We start from the raw sequence: 19,324 nt of genomic DNA, 5'->3' as shown, positions 1-19,324 counted from the left end.
TTGGGGCCAGTTTCTCTTTCCCAACTTACTTATCTCACAGGGCTTTGTAGAGAATATGGGAGGAGGAAGGAGTATTAGTATGTTCGCCATCTTGAATTATTTATAAATATAATAAAGGTGGATATAAGTAAGTAAATACCAGTTCCACTCTCTGTCTTTATCTAAGTACAGGTGGACTTAGTATACTCTCTGGAGTTGAAATTTTTTTAGTAATTTTACATAGCAGGATACCATCTTCTAATTGTAGAATTGTGTAAGGTGTAAACATGTACACAAGCTCTGTTGTTATTTATAGGTGCTGTTAGTTAGCAGTAGTCGTCATCCTGACAGATGGATTGTCCCTGGAGGTGGAATGGAGCCTGAAGAAGAGCCTAGTGTGGCTGCTGTGCGGGAAGTTTGCGAAGAGGTACATTTTCAAATTCTGCTTGGATACAAAATTGTCTATTCATTCCTTTCACTTTCAAAATTATCCAAATATTAATTGTATAGTACAGATAATGCTCAAGTTACAAATTCATATAATAATTGGTCAAAAATTTACAAAGGCACTTGAAAAAAGTGACTTATGACCATTTTTCATACTTATGACTGTTGCATCATCCTTTTGGTCACATGATCAAAATTCAGATGTTTGGCATTGGTTAAGATTTAGGATAGTTGCAGTGTCCTGGGGTCACGTGGTCACCTTTTGCAACCTTCTGAGAAGCAAAGTCAATAGGAAAGCCAGATTCATTTAACAACCATTTTCCTAAGTTAATCACTGCAGCGATTCACTTAATTGTAGCAAGAAAGGTCGTAACAACTGTCTTGTTTAACAACAGAAATTGTGGACTTAATTGTCAGAAATCGAGGACTACCTATATTCTTTATATGCTTGTTAATGAGCAACAAAATTTGCCTAGTTTTCCTCTTTGCAATAGTAGTTTATTTATTTATTATTTATTTATTTTTCACATTTGTATACCGCCCTATCTCCCTATGGGCTCAGGGCGGTTCACAGGCAAATAAAAAAGGTACATATAAATACAGAATAAAATATCCATTAAAAAACTTATTTGATATAGCCAAATAATTAAAAAACAGTATATATAATAAAACCCATTAAAATCTAAATTTAAAATCTACTCCAGTCCTGCGCAGATGAATAGATGTGTTTTAAGCTCGCGGCGGAAGGTTCGGAGGTCCGGAAGTTGACGAAGTCCTGGGGGGAGTTCGTTCCAGAGGGTGGGAGCCCCCACAGAGAAGGCCCTTCCCCTGGGTGTCGCCAAACGGCCCTGCCTGGCTGACGGCACCCTGAGGAGTCCCTCTCTGTGAGAGCGCACGGGTCGGTGAGAGGTATTCGGTAGCAGCAGGTGGTCCCGTAAGTAGCCCGGCCCTATGCCATGGAGTGCTTTAAAGATAGTTACCAAAACCTTGAAGCGCACCCGGAAGGCCACAGGTAGCCAGTGCAGTCTGCGCAGGAGAGGTGTCACATGGGTGCCACGAGGGGCTCCCTCTATCACCCGCGCAGCCGCATTCTGAACTAACTGAAGCCTCCGGATGCCCTTCAAGGGGAGCCCCATGTAGAGAGCATTGCAGTAATCCAGACAAGACGTCACGAGGGCGTGAGTGACCGTGCATAGGGCATCCCGGTCTAGAAAGGGGCGCAACTGGCGAACCAGGCGAACCTGGTGAAAAGCTCTCCTGGAGACGGCCGTCAAATGATCTTCAAAAGACAGCCGTTCATCTAGGAGGACGCCCACGTTGCGCACCCTCTCCATCGGGGCCAATGACTCGCCCCCAACAGTCAGCCGAGGACTCAGCTGACTGTACTGGGATGCCGGCATCCACAGCCACTCTGTCTTGGAGGGATTGAGCTTGAGCCTGTTTCTCCCCATCCAGACCCGTACGGCCTCCAGACACCGGGACAGCACTTCGATAGCTTCGTTGGGGTGGCCCGGTGTGGAAAAGTACAGCTGAGTGTCATCAGCGTACAGCTGGTACCTCACACCGAAGCCACTGATGATCTCACCCAGCGGCTTCATATAGATGTTGAACAGGAGGGGCGAGAGAATCGACCCCTGCGGCACCCCACAAGTGAGGCGCCTCGGGGCCGACCTCTGCCCTCCTGTCAACACTGTCTGCGACCGATCGGAGACATAGGAGGAGAACCACCGATAAACGGTGCCTCCCACTCCCAATCCCTCCAACCGGTGCAGCAGGATACCATGGTCGATGGTATCAAAAGCCGCTGAGAGGTCTAATAGGACCAGGGCAGAGGAACAACACAGTTAAGACTGTGGCAAAAAAATATAATACTTTCCCATTGAGAAACTGTTGCCTAGTATATTGTTTTCATGACAATTGCCTATAGAGGAAGAGAAAAATCCATTTATGTTGAAAAATCTCAAATTAGTTTGCTTTTATGTACTTTTGTGATACTTTACAAATGTGATCCTTTTCAAATTTATCTCAAATGGTCATCCAGTCCTTTTAAGAAATAAAAATTGCCAGCAATTTTATTTCTGAGGAGAATTAGACTATAGGGCATTGGACCAGGTTCTTTAAAAAATTGCATCTCTCCTATTACATCTGCTTATCCCATCTGGTCCAGCAGGATGAGCATGTTACACGTGCTTTATGCTAAAAAGAAAAGAAGACTAATATTGTTAGTAGACAGTCAGTTTAGACTTTTTAGTGAGCTTATCTGGAAACTGCTTTTGCCACTACTGCTGGCATGTCACTATACGAGTCTAAGATAACTGCTAGTTTGTCACCACCAATCACCTCTGCCAACTTGCTGCAAAACAACACATGGCCAACTCACCACAGGGACATTGCCACACATAGCTGGAGGCAAAGCGTTGGACAAGCAAGCATGTGAGCAGAATACAGAGTACATCAGAGTGGTTGGCAAAAAGGTGGCAGCAGCTGGGGTCTTCCCATTTTCACAACCCCCACCACTGCTGCTGTGGGCACAGAGCCACTGAAAATGCTGCCACGGCAATGGGCTTGGAGCTGCCTCCATGGCCATTGCCAAACCAGTAGTGGCAGCATTGATGGCGGAGGCTCCATGCATAATGTGGCAGCAACATCAGCAGCAGTGTCTCTGCCCTGGCATGGCAACATTGGCGGCAGCAGCTCCATACCCAGCATGAAGGTGGCAATATTAGCAAGAGGCTTTGTGCCCAGCATGGTGGCAGCAATATCAGCGGCTGTGCCAAGTGATGGCACACCAGGCTCAGAGCCGCTGCAGCACCAAGCTCAGAGCCTGGCACATCAGCAGGGTATGTGTGAAAATGGGAAGCCCCTTGCTGCTACCACTTTCCTGCTGCCCATTCCGACTGCTGCTACTGCAGTTCCCAGACTCTTCTGCTCGGAGGCTGATGTGAAAATAGGATGTCCACAGCCACTATTGTCTCTCCACTGTTCTGCACTCTGCCCACCCACCTGCTTGCTTGCTTGCGCTCCTGGCTCTCTGTCCACCTGTGGCGAGTTCTCCCTGTGGAGAGTTGGCTGTTTGGAGTTGTCCTGCAATGACTTGGCAGTGGCGAGTTGGCAGAGGTGACCTGGCTGCAGTGAATTGTCCCATTCTGCACTATACAGCATCTGGGAAATGAATTTTCATATAAATTTTTGATGTCATATCATGGAACCTGGCATATAAGATTGATCATCCATTCATTCATTCATTTGACTGTAAGGCCACCCATCTTTAAACACACCTGGAGAAGCTCAGAACAAGAATAAAGCCCCCAACCACTAAAACTATAAAATAAATGTTGGCAATCCCTATATTATTTCCAGAAATACGTTCAGCGAAGAGAGGTAGTGGAGGAATCAAATTGAGGGCTCCCTGTTCTCCAAAATTGGAGGCGAGAACTGGATTTAGAGTTCACTGAATGTTTAAGGAAGCACATTAATTTTTGAGAATAGACAGTACAGAATAGAAAAAAAGTTGTTTGGACTGAAAAAAAAGAACTGGGGAAGTGCTGGAACTGGCATTACAGACCTCCACTTAGCCCTACCCCCACACCCAAATAAACCTAAACCTTATTCTTAACTAATGAGAGTGAGAGCAGGATGTAAGGTGGACAGGAGTTAGAAAGTTTAAGAGTCTCTGTGGCTCAGTGGCTAAGACGCTGAGCTTGTCGATCAGAAAGGTTGGTGGTTCGAATCCCTAGTATAGGTCTCCTGCGTGAGCAGGGGGATTGGACTAGATGACTTCCAAGGTACCTTCCAACTCTGTTATATCTTGGAATTTGGCTAATGACATTAGATGCCAGGTGTACCTGTGAGAAACCTGTAATTCATGGTTTGAACTTGGATGAGAAAATAGATCTGGCATATATTATAAAGATTTGAACAGATGAAAAGAGGACTGTTTGCCTTTCAGAAATGTGGTGTATTTCTGAAAGTTGAACACTCCTCTTTTCATCTGTTCAGATCTTTATAATATATGCCAGGTCTATTTTCTCATCCAAGTATTTCAGGTGTAGCCTTAAGGTAGAGAGGGTTGGTGGGGTGAGATTGTTATTGTGACTTTGAAGATGTCCAGAGGCATTGTTTCACCAATAACTTGCGCACCCTGGAGGTGTTGTTTTGCACCTGAAAAACAAGCTAAGATGTTATAGATGATGCTACTTTACTGACCTCTCAAACTCTACAGTTTCACTCCTGCCTGCTCAATCTTTTCACAAATTGATATTAGATTTCTTTAGATTTTCAGTTCAAGCAACATTTCAACTTAAATCCCTGGGGAGGGGAGAAACAGCTTGTGAGTTCATGGCCACCATGACTATTACTAGCTTGTTCAAAGTGATCACAGTCCATATTCACATAGATATCTGCATATTAGAGCTGTTTTTAGTCTCAGAGGAAATATTGTAGGTCACAATATTGATAAAGAAAATTTCTAAAAGTTCACAAAGTTTCACCATTGTACAGTGTAAATCATATCACAGAATTATATATAATTCTTAAAAAGTTTGTAAAATATATAATTTAAATTATAACTGACTTTTAAAATAAATTGAGCTATGACTTATTTTAAATGCCCTTTTCTTTTCTTTGAATATATCATAGGCTGGAGTGAAAGGGACATTAGGAAGATTAGTAGGAATTTTTGAGGTAAGTACAAATATCAACAGAATTGATAAAACATTTCTATATGTGATTAAAGTTTGGAGACAGAGGTTCTATTATGGTAGGTTAGAAGATAAATTTTCTCTGATTTGAACCCTCTTCAAAGTGTGGTAACACTTGCAAATGTAGGACAAAAATGCTTGAAGTAGTTTTATTTATATTTTAACTTACTAGTAGTATCTGAATCTCCTTTATTAAGAAATCAAGTCATAACTGAGCATTGCTGTTGATGAGACATATTGTAAGTATTGTTTCAACTCAGTGCTAAGATTAGCATTGTTGTAGTCGTTATATTTCTTCAAATTAACTTTGTTTATCATCCTTTCAGAACCAGGACAGGAAACACAGAACATATGTTTACGTACTTATTGTCACAGAAGTATTGGAAGATTGGGAGGATTCTGTGAATATCGGTAAGCAAACACATTCATTTGTGTCCCTGATTATATTTTTGTTGCTTATATTTTCATAAAAATAGCACATAGTTACATCTTGAAAATATGTATTTTTCAAAGCTTGATAGTACATAATCAAATCCTTTTTTCAGAATTAGTTGTGCACTTCTAACGTAGAGTTAACCAAACACTCTTGCAGTATGCTGAGCAATATGCATGAAATAGCTATTCTTATTACCTTCCAGGTCTTATTTTTTGTTTGACCTTAACCACCTAAATATTAGGATAAAAATTGCCTCATGTTTCTAAAAGGCAGAGAAATCATAAAATAGTATCTAGTACATGTGCATTTTAAGGCAACAGTCTTACTTTATAACGTTTATGATTTGGGGGAATGGCTATTTCCTAATACATGGACATTTTCCGTTTTTATATAGCAATAGCAATAGCACTTAGTCTTATATACCTCTTTACAGTGCTTTATATCCTTGAATAACAACCACACAATCTACAATTTGCAGAAATATAACAGGTTCTCAGTGTGATTCAGGTTTTTATTTTCCATTCTATTCCACACATTCTTTTAATTTAATAAAATTAAAAGTAATTTATTTTTTTACGCCTGAAAAAAATTCATTAGAAAATAAACAGTTTTTTTTACTTGACTGAAAACTTGTTAACCAAATTTTTTCTTTCTCAGCTCCTAATTATAGTAAATTACTTCAATGTATGTACAATAAACTTTACAGGTGATACAATAACACTCAGTTTTTCCTGTAATTGATTTTTAAGGAGATTGATTAGTTAGGTTGCTTGTGCCAAGTCTTCTTTGAAAGTATGTTATGTCCTATATCCTTAATCTCATTTAGAATGAAGTTCATAAATGTTTAAGAACTTAGAGGTGCTTAGTACCCTGAGGATATTTTGCTCTACACAGTAGTATACCGTTATTGTGAAAAATTGAATAGATTTTTTTGCATTTGGAAAAGAAAAATCTACTTAATGAGTTCATTATTCCGTAGTAACAATTGACATACAGTTTGCTGTTGTGAAACAGTTGCGCATGGAGAGGATTGTAAATACTTCAGTTGTTGTGATCTAACCTTTCCCCCTCTTTTTTTATCTGCAGGAAGGAAAAGGGAATGGTTTAAGATAGATGATGCCATAAAAGTTCTGCAGTATCACAAACCTGTACAGGCTTCATACTTTGAAACCTTAAGGCAAGGCTATTTGGCTAATAATGGCACTCCTGTTGTGACCACATCATTCTCGAAGGAGAGCACACTATCTGACATCAGATGACTGAAGATAACCCTATCAGAAAAGTTTGAAACAGACTGAAACTTGGATTTCCTTTCCTCCCCCCTTCTCGCCGCTTTCACATGTGTTCTTTGGTAAACAAGACATGTGCAGCAGCCTTTGGCAGAGCAGATGTTTGAGTGTTGCATTATAGTGCAAAGTGGGTGGTTTGGGGTTTTTTGTTTTTGCTTTTTCTTGGATATGTATTTTGTAATACACATTTTGTGCATGAAGTGCCCCTTCCCTATTAACAAAAATTTTGACAATGTGAACAGCAAGGCTATTACTTTCATCTATGCCTTGTCCTCTGAAATGTTCTTGTATATACTATTCCAACCATAGCCAAATCTCTTATCTTTTCAGTAAAGAAGGCTACAAATGTGAGATCAATTCTTTATGTCTTAGATTTTGTACTGTAAGGTACTGTTGAGGTCTGTGTGGTGGCCACTTGCTCCACATCTGCACGTAACATTTTTTAGAGGGAGAAATCTAACACTGATTTTGCAAGATTTTTTTTAAAAAAACACAAGCTGCTTCTATAAAGAGGGCTTCATAAACTTGTCTGCCTTGTTCTTTAAAAAAAATTCTTTATGACAGTGCTAGTGGCTGGGCCAGTTTCATTCCCTGCATCCTATTCCCTGACCCAAACTTAATACAATGAGACTTGAAGGAGACTTGCAAAGCATCCCTGGTGCTCAATTCTTTCTATAGTTTCAACCAGTATGTCATGTAACAATGGACATAATCACAAAGAATTGGTCACCATTCATTCAAAAGCATATGGGTTCAGAAGCCTAATGAATTCCAACTTCAGTAAATAGGAATCAGGGATTCAAAATGAGTTGAAAAATGTGAACTGGAACATCAAGCACTAATGCTTTTAATTGTGTAAAATGATTTATCCTCCTGTTGCATACTGCTGGTGTCTTTTTTTGGTCCATATGCCTTACATCTTACTGAACTGGATATTGTAATTTGTGCTAAAGCATTGGATTGTACTTTGAGTGTCACCTCATGGTGGGACAGTCACTTTATGTCCCTGAAAAGAATTCCCAGGGAAAAATTCAAGTGTCCAGTCTCCTTTTCTGTAATATTGTATCATGGAGCACACTCAGAATTGTAGACTTAATTTCTTAAGCAGCAAAGGTACAGCTAGTTCCCAAGTAGAATTGTTTATATGGGGATCTGTGTCATTTAATAGGATAGTTAACCTGATGCATTGGCACACATCACATTTTTGTTTCTGTTGATGTTTCATACTGTCTTGATTTGCCAATAGTGTTGTCTTGTTTTTGGAAAGGGCTGTGGGAGGGGGTGGATCTGGGTAGATTTGGGGAGGGGCATTAGTTCATCCCTGGCTTGAGACAGGACCTAGTTGCTATATTTGGTGACTACTTCTTTGTCACAGTATAGCCAAGATGTGAAATTAAACCTGCAGTACTCCAATTTAGTAGATAATTCTCCCTTCCCCTTATATGCTTAAAATACATTAAAAATATTCTGAAATAGTCATGCAGCCTGATTAAAAATAAATTAGTATAGTTTCTTCAATAGACAGTTGCTATAGAACCAATAATATTTCTTATTTTTTAATTCCCTACTTTCTGTTAATAGGATAGCATTCCTTAAAATGGCATCACTGAAATCAAAAGCAATACACAGTACATGCTGAAAGGTGCAGTTGAAAAAAGTGGCTTAAACCTGATCTTGAACAAATGAAAAATTATGTTATGCCACTTTATTGCCCTTCATTTTAACAAATAATAAAATTTAGCTGAATGAACTTGACTAATGTCTTGAAGCGTACAATACAATAATAATTTATTTTACTAAGTATACGTGTGACACTATTCAGGATAGCAAACTATTGCCTTTAACTAAAGTTTTGTGTCTCATTGAACTGATTAGGACACAGACAACTGTTTGAAAGAGAACTGAGACTCCTGACGGAGTGACTGCAGTTTTAATATCTATAGCATGCACACTTTTTTAAAACTCTAAAATGTTTTTATAGGGCTGTTAAACTGACACTTTAGAATAGAATATTGTTAATGATATTCTAATAGTGATTTCTTGTTTGTTTGGGTCAGGAAAAATAAATTGTGCCAAGAAAGTAGTTACTGTGGGATGAATTGATGCTGTTTATACAACTGCACTGAGTTGCTGATGTTTGCCTTCTGAACTGGAAATGGAAGATGTGTCTCCTGGGGTATAAACTGTCTGGATTATTGGTAAACTTCCTCCTGTTTACTAAAACTCACTATTACACCTCCTTTTAATGCACTATATTCATAGCTTTCCCAGCATCTCAGGGTACTCTGTAATAAATAAGCCAAGAAACTGTAGTAATACAATGGAAATGCATTATATCAACTCACTTTTTCACATTTCTAATGACACTAGAAGTTCCCACATTGTCAGAACATGCATCAAGAAAGAGAATTTTCAAATACAGTTCATTCTAAGTAGGCAAGTTGGTCACCATATTGGACTTTAAACATCTTAATACTTCAGTGATTGCTTGATTTGTCCATTAAAATGCAGATTGTTTTGGTCTTTATTTACAAAACTCTTAACTTTACATACTGAAATTAAAAATTGCTGGCAGGGACAATAAAATCATGTGAAAATCATTCTTTCCCTATAAAATGGTTTAGTAATTATGTTTGGCCATCAGATATTCAGGAGATCGAGTATTTTCTCCAAAAAAAATGTATTACTTAGCCATGGATTTTATTTTTATATATACATTTCTGGTCCTTCACAGTTTCAGAAGACGCTCAACATTTGCAAGAATTTGTTGAACTTGCATACTTTTTGATTTAGACATTTGCTGGAACAGTGCAAGCAGTATTTTGGATTTTTAGTTATATACTGACCAATAGTTAGCTATAAGTTCAAATGAGATACCAATACTCTCATTACTAGATGGGCTTTTGCATTATATGTGCTATATGCCAGCCCTTAATAGAGTGCTGCACTGGTGTAGACATCATTTGGAAAAGGAACTTCGGAGCATAAATGTAGCATCTATCTGCAACTCTTTAAAGCAGTTGCATTTTTTTGTGGGATCACATGGCTGTCCACTACAGCTACCAGGATCCTGAGGAAAGATGGGACTACTTTAAAGAGCTGCAGACAGCTGCCATGTTCCTGCCCCGTGTGCTCTGAAGCGCTCTTTGAAGTGTTAAATCTAAGGCACTGTATAGCCTTACTTTTTAAGACAAGTGACAGTGCTACTTAAAATTTGTTTGTGGCAATTAATTGGAACATAATATCTAGTGAGCATAGTTAGTTGGAAACAGTAACATTGTGAGTGAAAATGCACAACTTCTGTTACAATTTCCAGTACTGATTTTCTTTATTAGGAAGACAACGGTTCAGGCTCTCTGCAGTCATCATATCTAATATCCCGTGCCCCAAAATACATTAATAATTATCTAATACATTCTTCTCTGTTTTGATGTCTGTTTAGATTAGAAAGTGTATGGGATGTAGTGGTAGAATATGCAGGAGTATTTTAATATGAATTATCCTTTGAGTTTAACCTTGAATCAGTTAGAATGTCTGAAAATGGAGTGATGGATCAACTCTGAAGAGTTTAGCCTAAAAGTATTGCAACGATTTTAATAGCAGTTTTTCTTCCACTCAAAATATATTTGTTAACAGTATTCTTAATTTTGTTCCTCACTCTCCAGCTGCCTCTTTTTTTCAATAAGCTTATTTTATTTGTTTTTAAATCTGCCAATAAAAAATAAAGTGCCGTATTATCCTAGCTAGTGCATATGTAGGAATATGCAATTAGATATGTTAAGCTATCTAATTTGCATTTGTGAAATTGTTTTGGCACTTGAATTTACATGATTCCCACAAATGCCAATATTTCATTTTCTCTACACCTCTTATGTTTTACTGATATGATAGGCAGCAACAGTATGCTGTGAAATGGATAAATGGATGGATCTCTTTTTCCCCCCATTCAGGTTTGTGTGCTAGATTCTTAGACATTAGCTCAGATGATGGGGAGGGAGGACCTTCCATGCCTGCTTCCTTTGTGTAGCTTGCTACCTCTCAGTATATAACATAAGAAGTATTGAAGAAAAGTGGTCTGGGGTATGTCTATATTTAGAAGAACATTGAGAAAGTGTTTAGAGAGAAAATTGGACTTAAAATCCAATTTTAAGGAGGGAGGATCATTCTTACAATTGAAATTAATATTTTGAACCTCTTGGAAGTTCATACTTGTAAGCTTAAAAATACAAGCCCAGCAACTACATGCAATTGCTCGTAAGCAGTGAAATTCGAATTAGAGCATGTGTTAGTGAAAATTCTGGGAGTGTTTATGTGGTGGTGATTCTTGATTTGCTTGTTTCCTAATGTTAAAAGTACAATTGCTCCTGAATAGAGATAATATCAAACATTGTGCATATTTCTTAATGCTTGCTTGATTTTGTTTGTCATTATAGCTGTCCCCAGGTAGTGGGTATTGTTTTGGAAAGGGTGGGGAACTGAGAGTCAGTAGTGCTGTGGGACTATTTTGCACTGGAGGGGTATGTATGTATACTTCAAACCCTGTAATAAAGAAGCTGCTTTTGAGTACATTTTGCCACCTCTTGTGATAACAGATTTTATTAGAAGCTATTTTCAATGTGATTTCTTGGCATGAATGTTGAATTCTTGTAAAATGATGACATTTAGTATTTCACACAAACATTTGAAAAGTAGGCTAATGGTTATTTGAAATCTTCTCTAATTTCACAATCTCTTACAAAAGCAGTTAGTCACTGCACATGTATCTGAAATATCTGATATGACTTATGAACATTATCACCAAAATAGTTTCTCCATATCAAAATTCTGGAGACATTTGCTTCTACTTATTGCTTATCTATGTCTGAATGCAGGTACTACAAAGGCTACTTTTCAGCTGAAGTACTGCATTACTGATTACATTTGTAACGTTTGAGTTAGTCCTATGTTTCTGAAAATGCCTAAGGTTGGAACATTGATTTCACTATTTTACATGTTTTATTTACTCTCTTGAATTGCCTTCTGTCTTTAGTAAGATATACAGTAACAATTACAGAAATTGACCCTAAGATCACCCCTCCCCACCCCCCAGATTCTATGTAGGCACTAGGCATCCTAATGATACAAAATCAGGAAGATGTTTGAAAGACAATTATTTAAACTTACTTTAAAATACTGGGTCAGATATTCCAATGGTATGGTATGGCTCAGTTTTTATAGGGCATGTCAAATTTTTCAGCTTTCAATTTGCAAACATTAGGGGTGCTCAGAAGTTGTGACATGCCTTGGGGATTGCAAAGATATTTTGGTTACTTTAATATAATTTAGATGTACTTGGTAAGTAACTATATAAATATCATAACTTTTTAACATTTTGTTTCAAAATGCAGTCTCATTTACATTGACCTCAAAATATAAATAATATAGTTACTGTTATCAGCATACTTGTAGTTGATGTCTGCTCATGCTGAAGACGTCAAATATTTCACCGGGATGTTGAATGCACATCCTTCCTTTTAAATTGCTGTTGTCTATGCATTCCTTCTCTCTTTCCTCAATTTACTGAAAAGGAAATACGAATGGAGGCATCTTTATAAATACATTTAATTAAAATTATTTCAGATAAAGCAGAATTTATAATGGATACTAAACTGATCTTACTTGAACATTTTATTCTAGAAGCTTGGCACATTTGATTGGCTACTCTTAGACCTGAGTGCAGTACTAAATTGAATGTCCAAGAATTGTACTGCTGCAAAGAATAGAATTATTTGTATGTATTTCTCAAAATTTCTAAATTATAGACCACGTATATATCACTATCCATGTACATTACCACTATCAGTACCTTGCTGAAAAAATATTCAAAATTGAGTATAGTTAATAGGTTAAACTCATAGAATAAAACACAAGAAATTTCAGGCATCATCTCCCACAATCATTCTGGTTTTTTACACCAGAATGGTGTGCTTTTTCCTGTTTCCTCCTGTAGGATGTGCTTTACCTAGCATCTTTCTGCTATCTGGTATGTGAAAGGGGCAAAGCTCTTAAACTTCTGTTGCTTTGTTGGTGATTAAAATTCAAAGATTGCAATAAATTCTAAAATCTACTGTACCTGGCTATATAAAATAGAGGTATGTCGATAGAGGATTCTACCCAGTCTCCCGTCCTTGGGATATAGTCAAATATTAAAAGAAATAAATCTTAATAGAAGATCTAAAATCCCATTTTGATTTTAAGATACACATTTGCACAGTTTTGTAAAATATATATAATATGGTGGTTAATTTGAATGAAACACACAGCTCATACAAACTAAACAAAGAATTCCCAAAGAAAATGCAGCTGCTTCAGGTAGAAGATGCAAACTGTAAATGAAGCAAACAGTATTTGACCAGAATGTTTCAGGTAACAACAACAACACAATAAATATTGTTAAGAATAGCCTAGAACAAAATAAGACTTAACTTTTAACTTGTTTGAGGCATTTTCATAAATTACTTTTTATCTTCATTTCTCTAATTGTTGTCTAGGTAACAGACCTTCCCTTTGCCTCCAAGGCCATGCACTATACTCACTACAGGAACTAACTCTAAAGAAGCTATTTTATCACCACTCACCCATGGACTTTAATTATCACAAAAAAGGTAGAATGTTTGGAACTGAATCAGACTTTTGAGACTATATGACAGCCCTGTATAACAAATGACCCTGGGGTACATGTGGCCTGCCAAGCAATTTTGGGTAGACTGCAAGTGTTTTTTGAAAATTCCACTGCCTCCATGATTGGCAGTCATGAGGCCACTTAGTCCACATTTTGTCCATAATCTGTAGTTAGCAATTGTGGTATGAGCAAAGTTTTTTTTAAATTTATTTCTGCATAAACTGTTCTCCATTCAGTTCTTTCAAATTTAACTTTAGCTAAATTAAACCATGCTGACTTATCTTGCCAATCATAGTCTAGCACTCTGATTACTCTGCTAAAGGAATCAAGCTACTGATATATTATATAGATCTATAAGAAAATGATAGGTTATTATATCGTAATTGCACTGCCTACTAATTCATTTTTTGCAAAAATATACTGATGAAACTGAACTCTTGCTTTCTAGTTGATTGATTGTACTTCAGTTTGAACTATCATGTAAAGGCACCTTACATGTAACGACAGCTGCAATTTGATGAGATAATAGGAGATAATTTCCAAACAGATTTCCTTAACATTAGGCATTGCGCATGCACACCATAATACTTGATTTTGAATTCGATGCATCTACATTATTGTTAATGCACACAATGGAATCTGAACATATTGCTCTGATGACTATATATATGACAAAGTACTGCAACTTTTCAAACACAGTGTTCAAGCAGTTTTTCAAACAGCACAATTTTTATATTTAAATAAATGAACAGAGACGGGTGAAGGTCACCACTATTGGGGCATAGGGTTGATTACTTATAGAATAGGAACATTCTTCAATGATTCATTCCAATAGTGTGAGACTAAATACAGATAATTGTGTTTTTGTGGTCCCTACCTGGCAAAAGCTACAATTTTGCATGTAAAAATTAATAAATTGTACCATCTCAGTGTTAGAAGTATAGTACCTTTACTGGGGAATGTGTTTGCTTCAGATGATTGTTTTTTAGTAGAAGTGTCAGGTAGCAATGTAAATAGTTACCTAGGCGAGTTAGGCAGTATAGAAATTTAATAAATTAAAAAAATGTGTTTTAAAACATTGTGATACTTCTAAGGCTGAATGTTCTGGGTTAGTTTGGGCTACATGAAATCTATAACAGCCAGGAAGAAAAAAATTGATAGATTTCTTTTCCATGTATTATAAACTCACTGCCATATTTTAAGATAGGATTGCAAATTGACACTCCCACTATTTTATTATGATTTATATGCAGAGAGATTTTCTAAGGGCTTGTATTTTGGTGCAGTTTTCTATCATATGATGGCAAAATAATTTGTGACATCCTTTCCAACATATTTCAAATCAGTTCTCCATGCAGAGAACTGAAAGACAAAATGTGGACATCTTGCTTGGCATCAACTTCCTAATGCACAAATTGTGGTTGGAAAGAAACTGGAAACTATTCAAATCCCACTATTGATGTCCTATTTGAATGCAAGAAATATATATTCGTTTTTAACACTTTGTAGGACAATTTGATGCACTTCAGAAATAGGCCTTATTGAACTGGATTACATTTATTCTCAGGTAAGTGCATAACATTGCAGGCCTAGTGTAGTCTTCTGATTCCTAAATATGTTTTTTTATAGAATAGTAGCAAGCCATCAGTGTTGAAAATGTTTTGAACTATAGTGATTTTTTAAATTTTCAAATATGTACAAAGAAATATTCTATATGGCTATGATCATAGTGAACATATTTTAGCAGCTGATCGGAAAATAATAATTACCCTGTCTTGTCAGCAGCATGAGATTTGGTAACTAAATTTGATTTAATCACCATGAGTTCATATTTTAATGTAAATTTCAAAATGTCTATATTCACAGACTGGGAGCAAAACATTAAAACATAGTAGAAGGAAGTTCTCTATAATATTACACAAAACTATCAATTATTAACAAGTAAACACCAATTATCACAATGTAGTTTTTCTTTTTACAAAATAGGTACTACTTAGGTGAATCACATTTATTGTTGCTTTGAGAGAAATGGAAGGGGGATGGCAAGGAAGGTACAATACTAGCCTTTGTATATTCATCCAGCTGTTGTTTTTTTCAGAGAGCAACTATGACTGGACCACTAGCCTAGACCACCATAAAAAGAGAGAGAATGTCTGTTATACAGAATTGAAATTAATTACTTCAGAAACAGCATGCTTAAATGTCAAAAGTTACTATTAAACTTATCCATCTTTTTCTGTTTGGATTCTTAAGCAAATGGAAAGAATTTAATTACAATTAATGAAAGCATATTAATTGATTTTTAAATATTACTTTAAAGGCAAATATAGTTAAAATAAAATTTTATAAAAATTTATAAAATTTATAAAAAAATATAGTTAAAATAAAATTTTATAAAAATAAAATTATGGTAATTAAAGAGATAACAAAAAGTAGTGACTATGTTATCCTTTATATTATGCAAAAATGGACTATTAGTCATGCGGGGAGTGAAAAATTAATGTAAGTTTCATAAAAATACTTCAGACATTTCTTTAGAAAATAATGTAAGCATGTTTGCAATATCTGATCCTCTACAGCAGGGGTGTCAAATTCACGGCCCCTGGGCTAGATGCGTCACATGCTGGCTCCGCCCCCACCTGGTTTAGCAAACGGGAAAAAAAGTCCCTATACATCATGTGACGTTGCCGTGACGACCCGAGTTTGGCACCCCTGCTCTAGAGAGATTATCTCAGCATGTGATCAGTTTTGTATCTCTTAATATTTGTAACTTAAACTAAAAGAAACTGTGAGAACTTAGAACTAGAAATGTAATTTCAAGAAAGGGACATTAATACATTGCCAAAATGCCATATTGTAACTCTAGAGCAGGGGTGTCCAAACTTGGTCCCTTTAAGACTTGTGGACTTCAACTCCCAGAGTCCCTCAGCCAGCAAAGCTGGCTGAGGAACTCTGGGAGTTGAAGTCCACAAGTCTTAAAGGGACCAAGTTTGGACACCTCTGCTCTAGAGGTTCATGCGCTCAGAAACAATTTTTAGCTCCTTTCTCCAAAGGTACAGATCACTAGGAAGATTATAATGGTAATTGTACTTCCCATTTACCTGTAACGCTGCTTGAGTATGAAAGGGGTAGGTTCTACTTGCCTTTACTACCAGTTCACAACGAGAGCGTGCGTGCTCGCTTTGCTTACGCGTGCACGCTTCTGCTTCTTTTACATCATAATATTGCCTCCGTCCTACTGATGCTTAGTGGGCTTGACACTCTTCCTGGGAGGTGCGAAGTTTAACTGCATAGCTCTTGATTTTCAATATTCAAGTCTAGAATGACACAAGTTTCTGAATGAAAGGATGGGGAAGATCAGTAATTGGAGAATGATAGATTGAAGAGGTTGAACGATAAGATTAGATCTTACAACTGGGCTAGCAGCCAAGTGAAAGATCTGAACTAGTTTTGATTAGTTTGATGGTTTGTGAATAAAAGATTTAAAAAGAAATACTTCCTTTATGTAATGTGTACATAAAACTATGGAACTTGATTGTCTGCAGATACCAATTTATAAGGTTTTATAAGGCTACATCAAATAATGGAACAAGTTGCTTTTGGTGAGTACTAGTCTGGACACTTGTATATCAGCCTTGGAACTGAAGGCAATTAGCTCTAAATACTGCAGGGGAACAGCCACAGAAGGCTATTATCTCACATCCTGTTTTGGATTTTTCAGTTAGTCATAATTGGCATGTTTTATGAAAACAGACACTTATTTGTAAGAATATGGTCAGAAGAGCAGTTCGTTCTTCTCTTATAACTATTGGTTCAGGATCCTAGATTTGAATAGGCTGTACTACATTAGCACAGATACTCATTTTTTCTCACTGATTTAAGCTCCTATTTCAAAGAGGAAACAATAAAGAGTGTAGATTAAGTCTCAGAAAGCAATTAGGAAATCCAAAAGGAGCCTCCATTTAATAGACAGAACCAAAATGATTCTATGTTCAAATTCTCCATCTCCCAAATGGTAGAACTCAGATCAGTTTTAGCATGCTTTCCCTTCATGAAATCTGGTCCTTATTGTTTACAGTGTTTTTAAATAGCTTTTATCCTTAAACTTTATAGGAAAATATAAATCATTGCTCTTGAGAATACAATTCATACCATGAATTGTAGACCTCGTATCCATATGCAGATGCAGTGATGCTGCTCCTTTTTTTGCTTCCAGTCCATAACAAATGGCTGTTCTGCCCTCACTGGGATATTCTCCGCATGCCTGCTCACATCCTTTTGTTCCAGTTGAATTGGCTGTTGCTGTTCCTTTTTGCCTAGCATGGTTCATAGGCAATATCGGGGACAATCTGGCTTTGTTCCCCACACAGGGCTTACCTATACCAGGTTTACTGGTGATAAGTGCCTACTACATAACTAGCCTATGCTGTGGAATCCACAAGGTACAGAACTAGTTGTGTGACTTGGAATCACTTCTTTTCCAGCCCTGGACCAGAAAGTCAAAACATGTCTTACCTGTCAACCTACACTGGAGTAGTGTGGTGGTGAAGAAGAGATCTTCATCCTGTAGTGGATTGATTTAGGCTGATGATAATTCAAAAATAAAACAAATAGTTTGTAAAAAATACATTGCCTTCTCCAGAACTTTCTGAAAGTAATTGTTTTATATTGTGTGGTTATTAGAACCAAGTTAAAGCTATTAGGTAGATTTTTCAATCCTTCAACATTTTATTCCAAGTATGTGAATACATAAACGAGAAGTGTTGGAGTTAAATGTATAATCCTCAACCTGATCATCAGAACTTTACCTATGGATGAGCTGACTTTACCATAGTAGAGATTCTCCACTGAGAATCTTGACTGGATAAAATGGGATTGATTCATACATGTGATTCTTAAAGGTAAAGGTAAAAGATACCCCTCGCATATATGTGTTAGTCGTTCCCAACTCTAGGGGGCAGTGCTCATCTCAGTTTCAAAGCCAGCACTGTCCGAAGATGTCTCCGTGGTCATGTGGCTGGCATGACTAAATGCCAAAGGCGCACGGAACGCTGTTACCTTCCCACCAAAGGTGGTCCCTATTTTTCTATTTGCACTTTTTACATGCTTTTGAACTGCTAGGTTGGCAGAAGCTGGGACAAGTCACAGGAGCTCACCCCGTTATGTGGCACTAGGGATTAGAACTGCTGAACTGCCGACCTTTCCATCAACAAGTTCAGCATCTTAACCACTGAGCCACCACATCCCTTTTTAAAGTATCATAGTTTCCTCTTATTTAACAAAAACTGTCTCCATGCTGAGGACTCCATTTTTTGGCAAAAATAACATTCCTTCCTTCCAGCAGAGGTATTTTAACTTCCTGAGAGTTCTGTACATCCCCCCCCCCCAGTTCTGTGATACTTTTTCCTCTAAAAATTGGTTAGAACTGAAGGCAATGCTCACATGAGATTGAGTCACGGTTACATAAAGGCATCATAAAACAGGTCGCTGTTTCCAATCCCTTTTCAGCTAATTCCTAGGATTTATTTTCCCTAAATTACCTCTGACCATCACGTCGGACGGTGGACAGTGTTACCCAACTGTCAAATCCGCAAAAATATTTACACCGATGAGTCATAGCCAGGCCAGAGTTCGAGGCGCACCCGCTTTATTATATTGGAACCTTGTAATTTGTGTTTTCTTGTCGACCGTTTTCAGAACCCAGTTTCAAACTACACTTTCGGAACTTTTCGCATTGCAGTTCAGAGAACATCTCCCCCGCAGACGGAGGATCAACGTGAGAGCCGGGTACGGCGCAGAGAGGCGAACCTCT

The 19,324-nt window shown here is 37.4% G+C and overlaps 1 protein-coding gene across 8 annotated transcripts in view; it reads left to right on the top strand.

The window, feature by feature from the left end:
* NUDT3 (nudix hydrolase 3) overlaps positions 1–19,324 on the top strand; it is a 69,218-nt gene that overhangs the window by 34,637 nt on the left and 15,257 nt on the right. Inside the window, exons 2-8 of one of the 8 annotated variants that reach the window (XR_009154203.1) lie at positions 296–406; positions 5,065–5,109; positions 5,453–5,537; positions 6,649–6,739; positions 8,909–9,049; positions 13,382–15,079; positions 19,210–19,299. Coding sequence is in view for 2 of the 8 variants with exons in the window: in XM_058175554.1 (XP_058031537.1) it covers positions 296–406; positions 5,065–5,109; positions 5,453–5,537; positions 6,649–6,821 (414 nt within the window). In the remaining 6 variants the exon portion in view is untranslated. Of the gene's footprint in view, positions 1–295; positions 407–5,064; positions 5,110–5,452; positions 5,538–6,648; positions 11,418–13,381; positions 15,080–19,209; positions 19,300–19,324 lie in introns of those variants that run through there. The other 7 variants (XR_009154200.1, XR_009154204.1, XR_009154201.1 and 4 more) reach the window with 7 other exon arrangements.

The sequence above is a fragment of the Ahaetulla prasina genome, chromosome 3 (genome assembly GCF_028640845.1).
Source record: "Ahaetulla prasina isolate Xishuangbanna chromosome 3, ASM2864084v1, whole genome shotgun sequence".
Taxonomy (NCBI): Eukaryota; Metazoa; Chordata; class Lepidosauria; order Squamata; family Colubridae; genus Ahaetulla; species Ahaetulla prasina.
The sequence above is the reverse complement of the archived record's forward strand: the minus strand, read 5'-3'. Positions and strand labels throughout refer to the sequence as shown.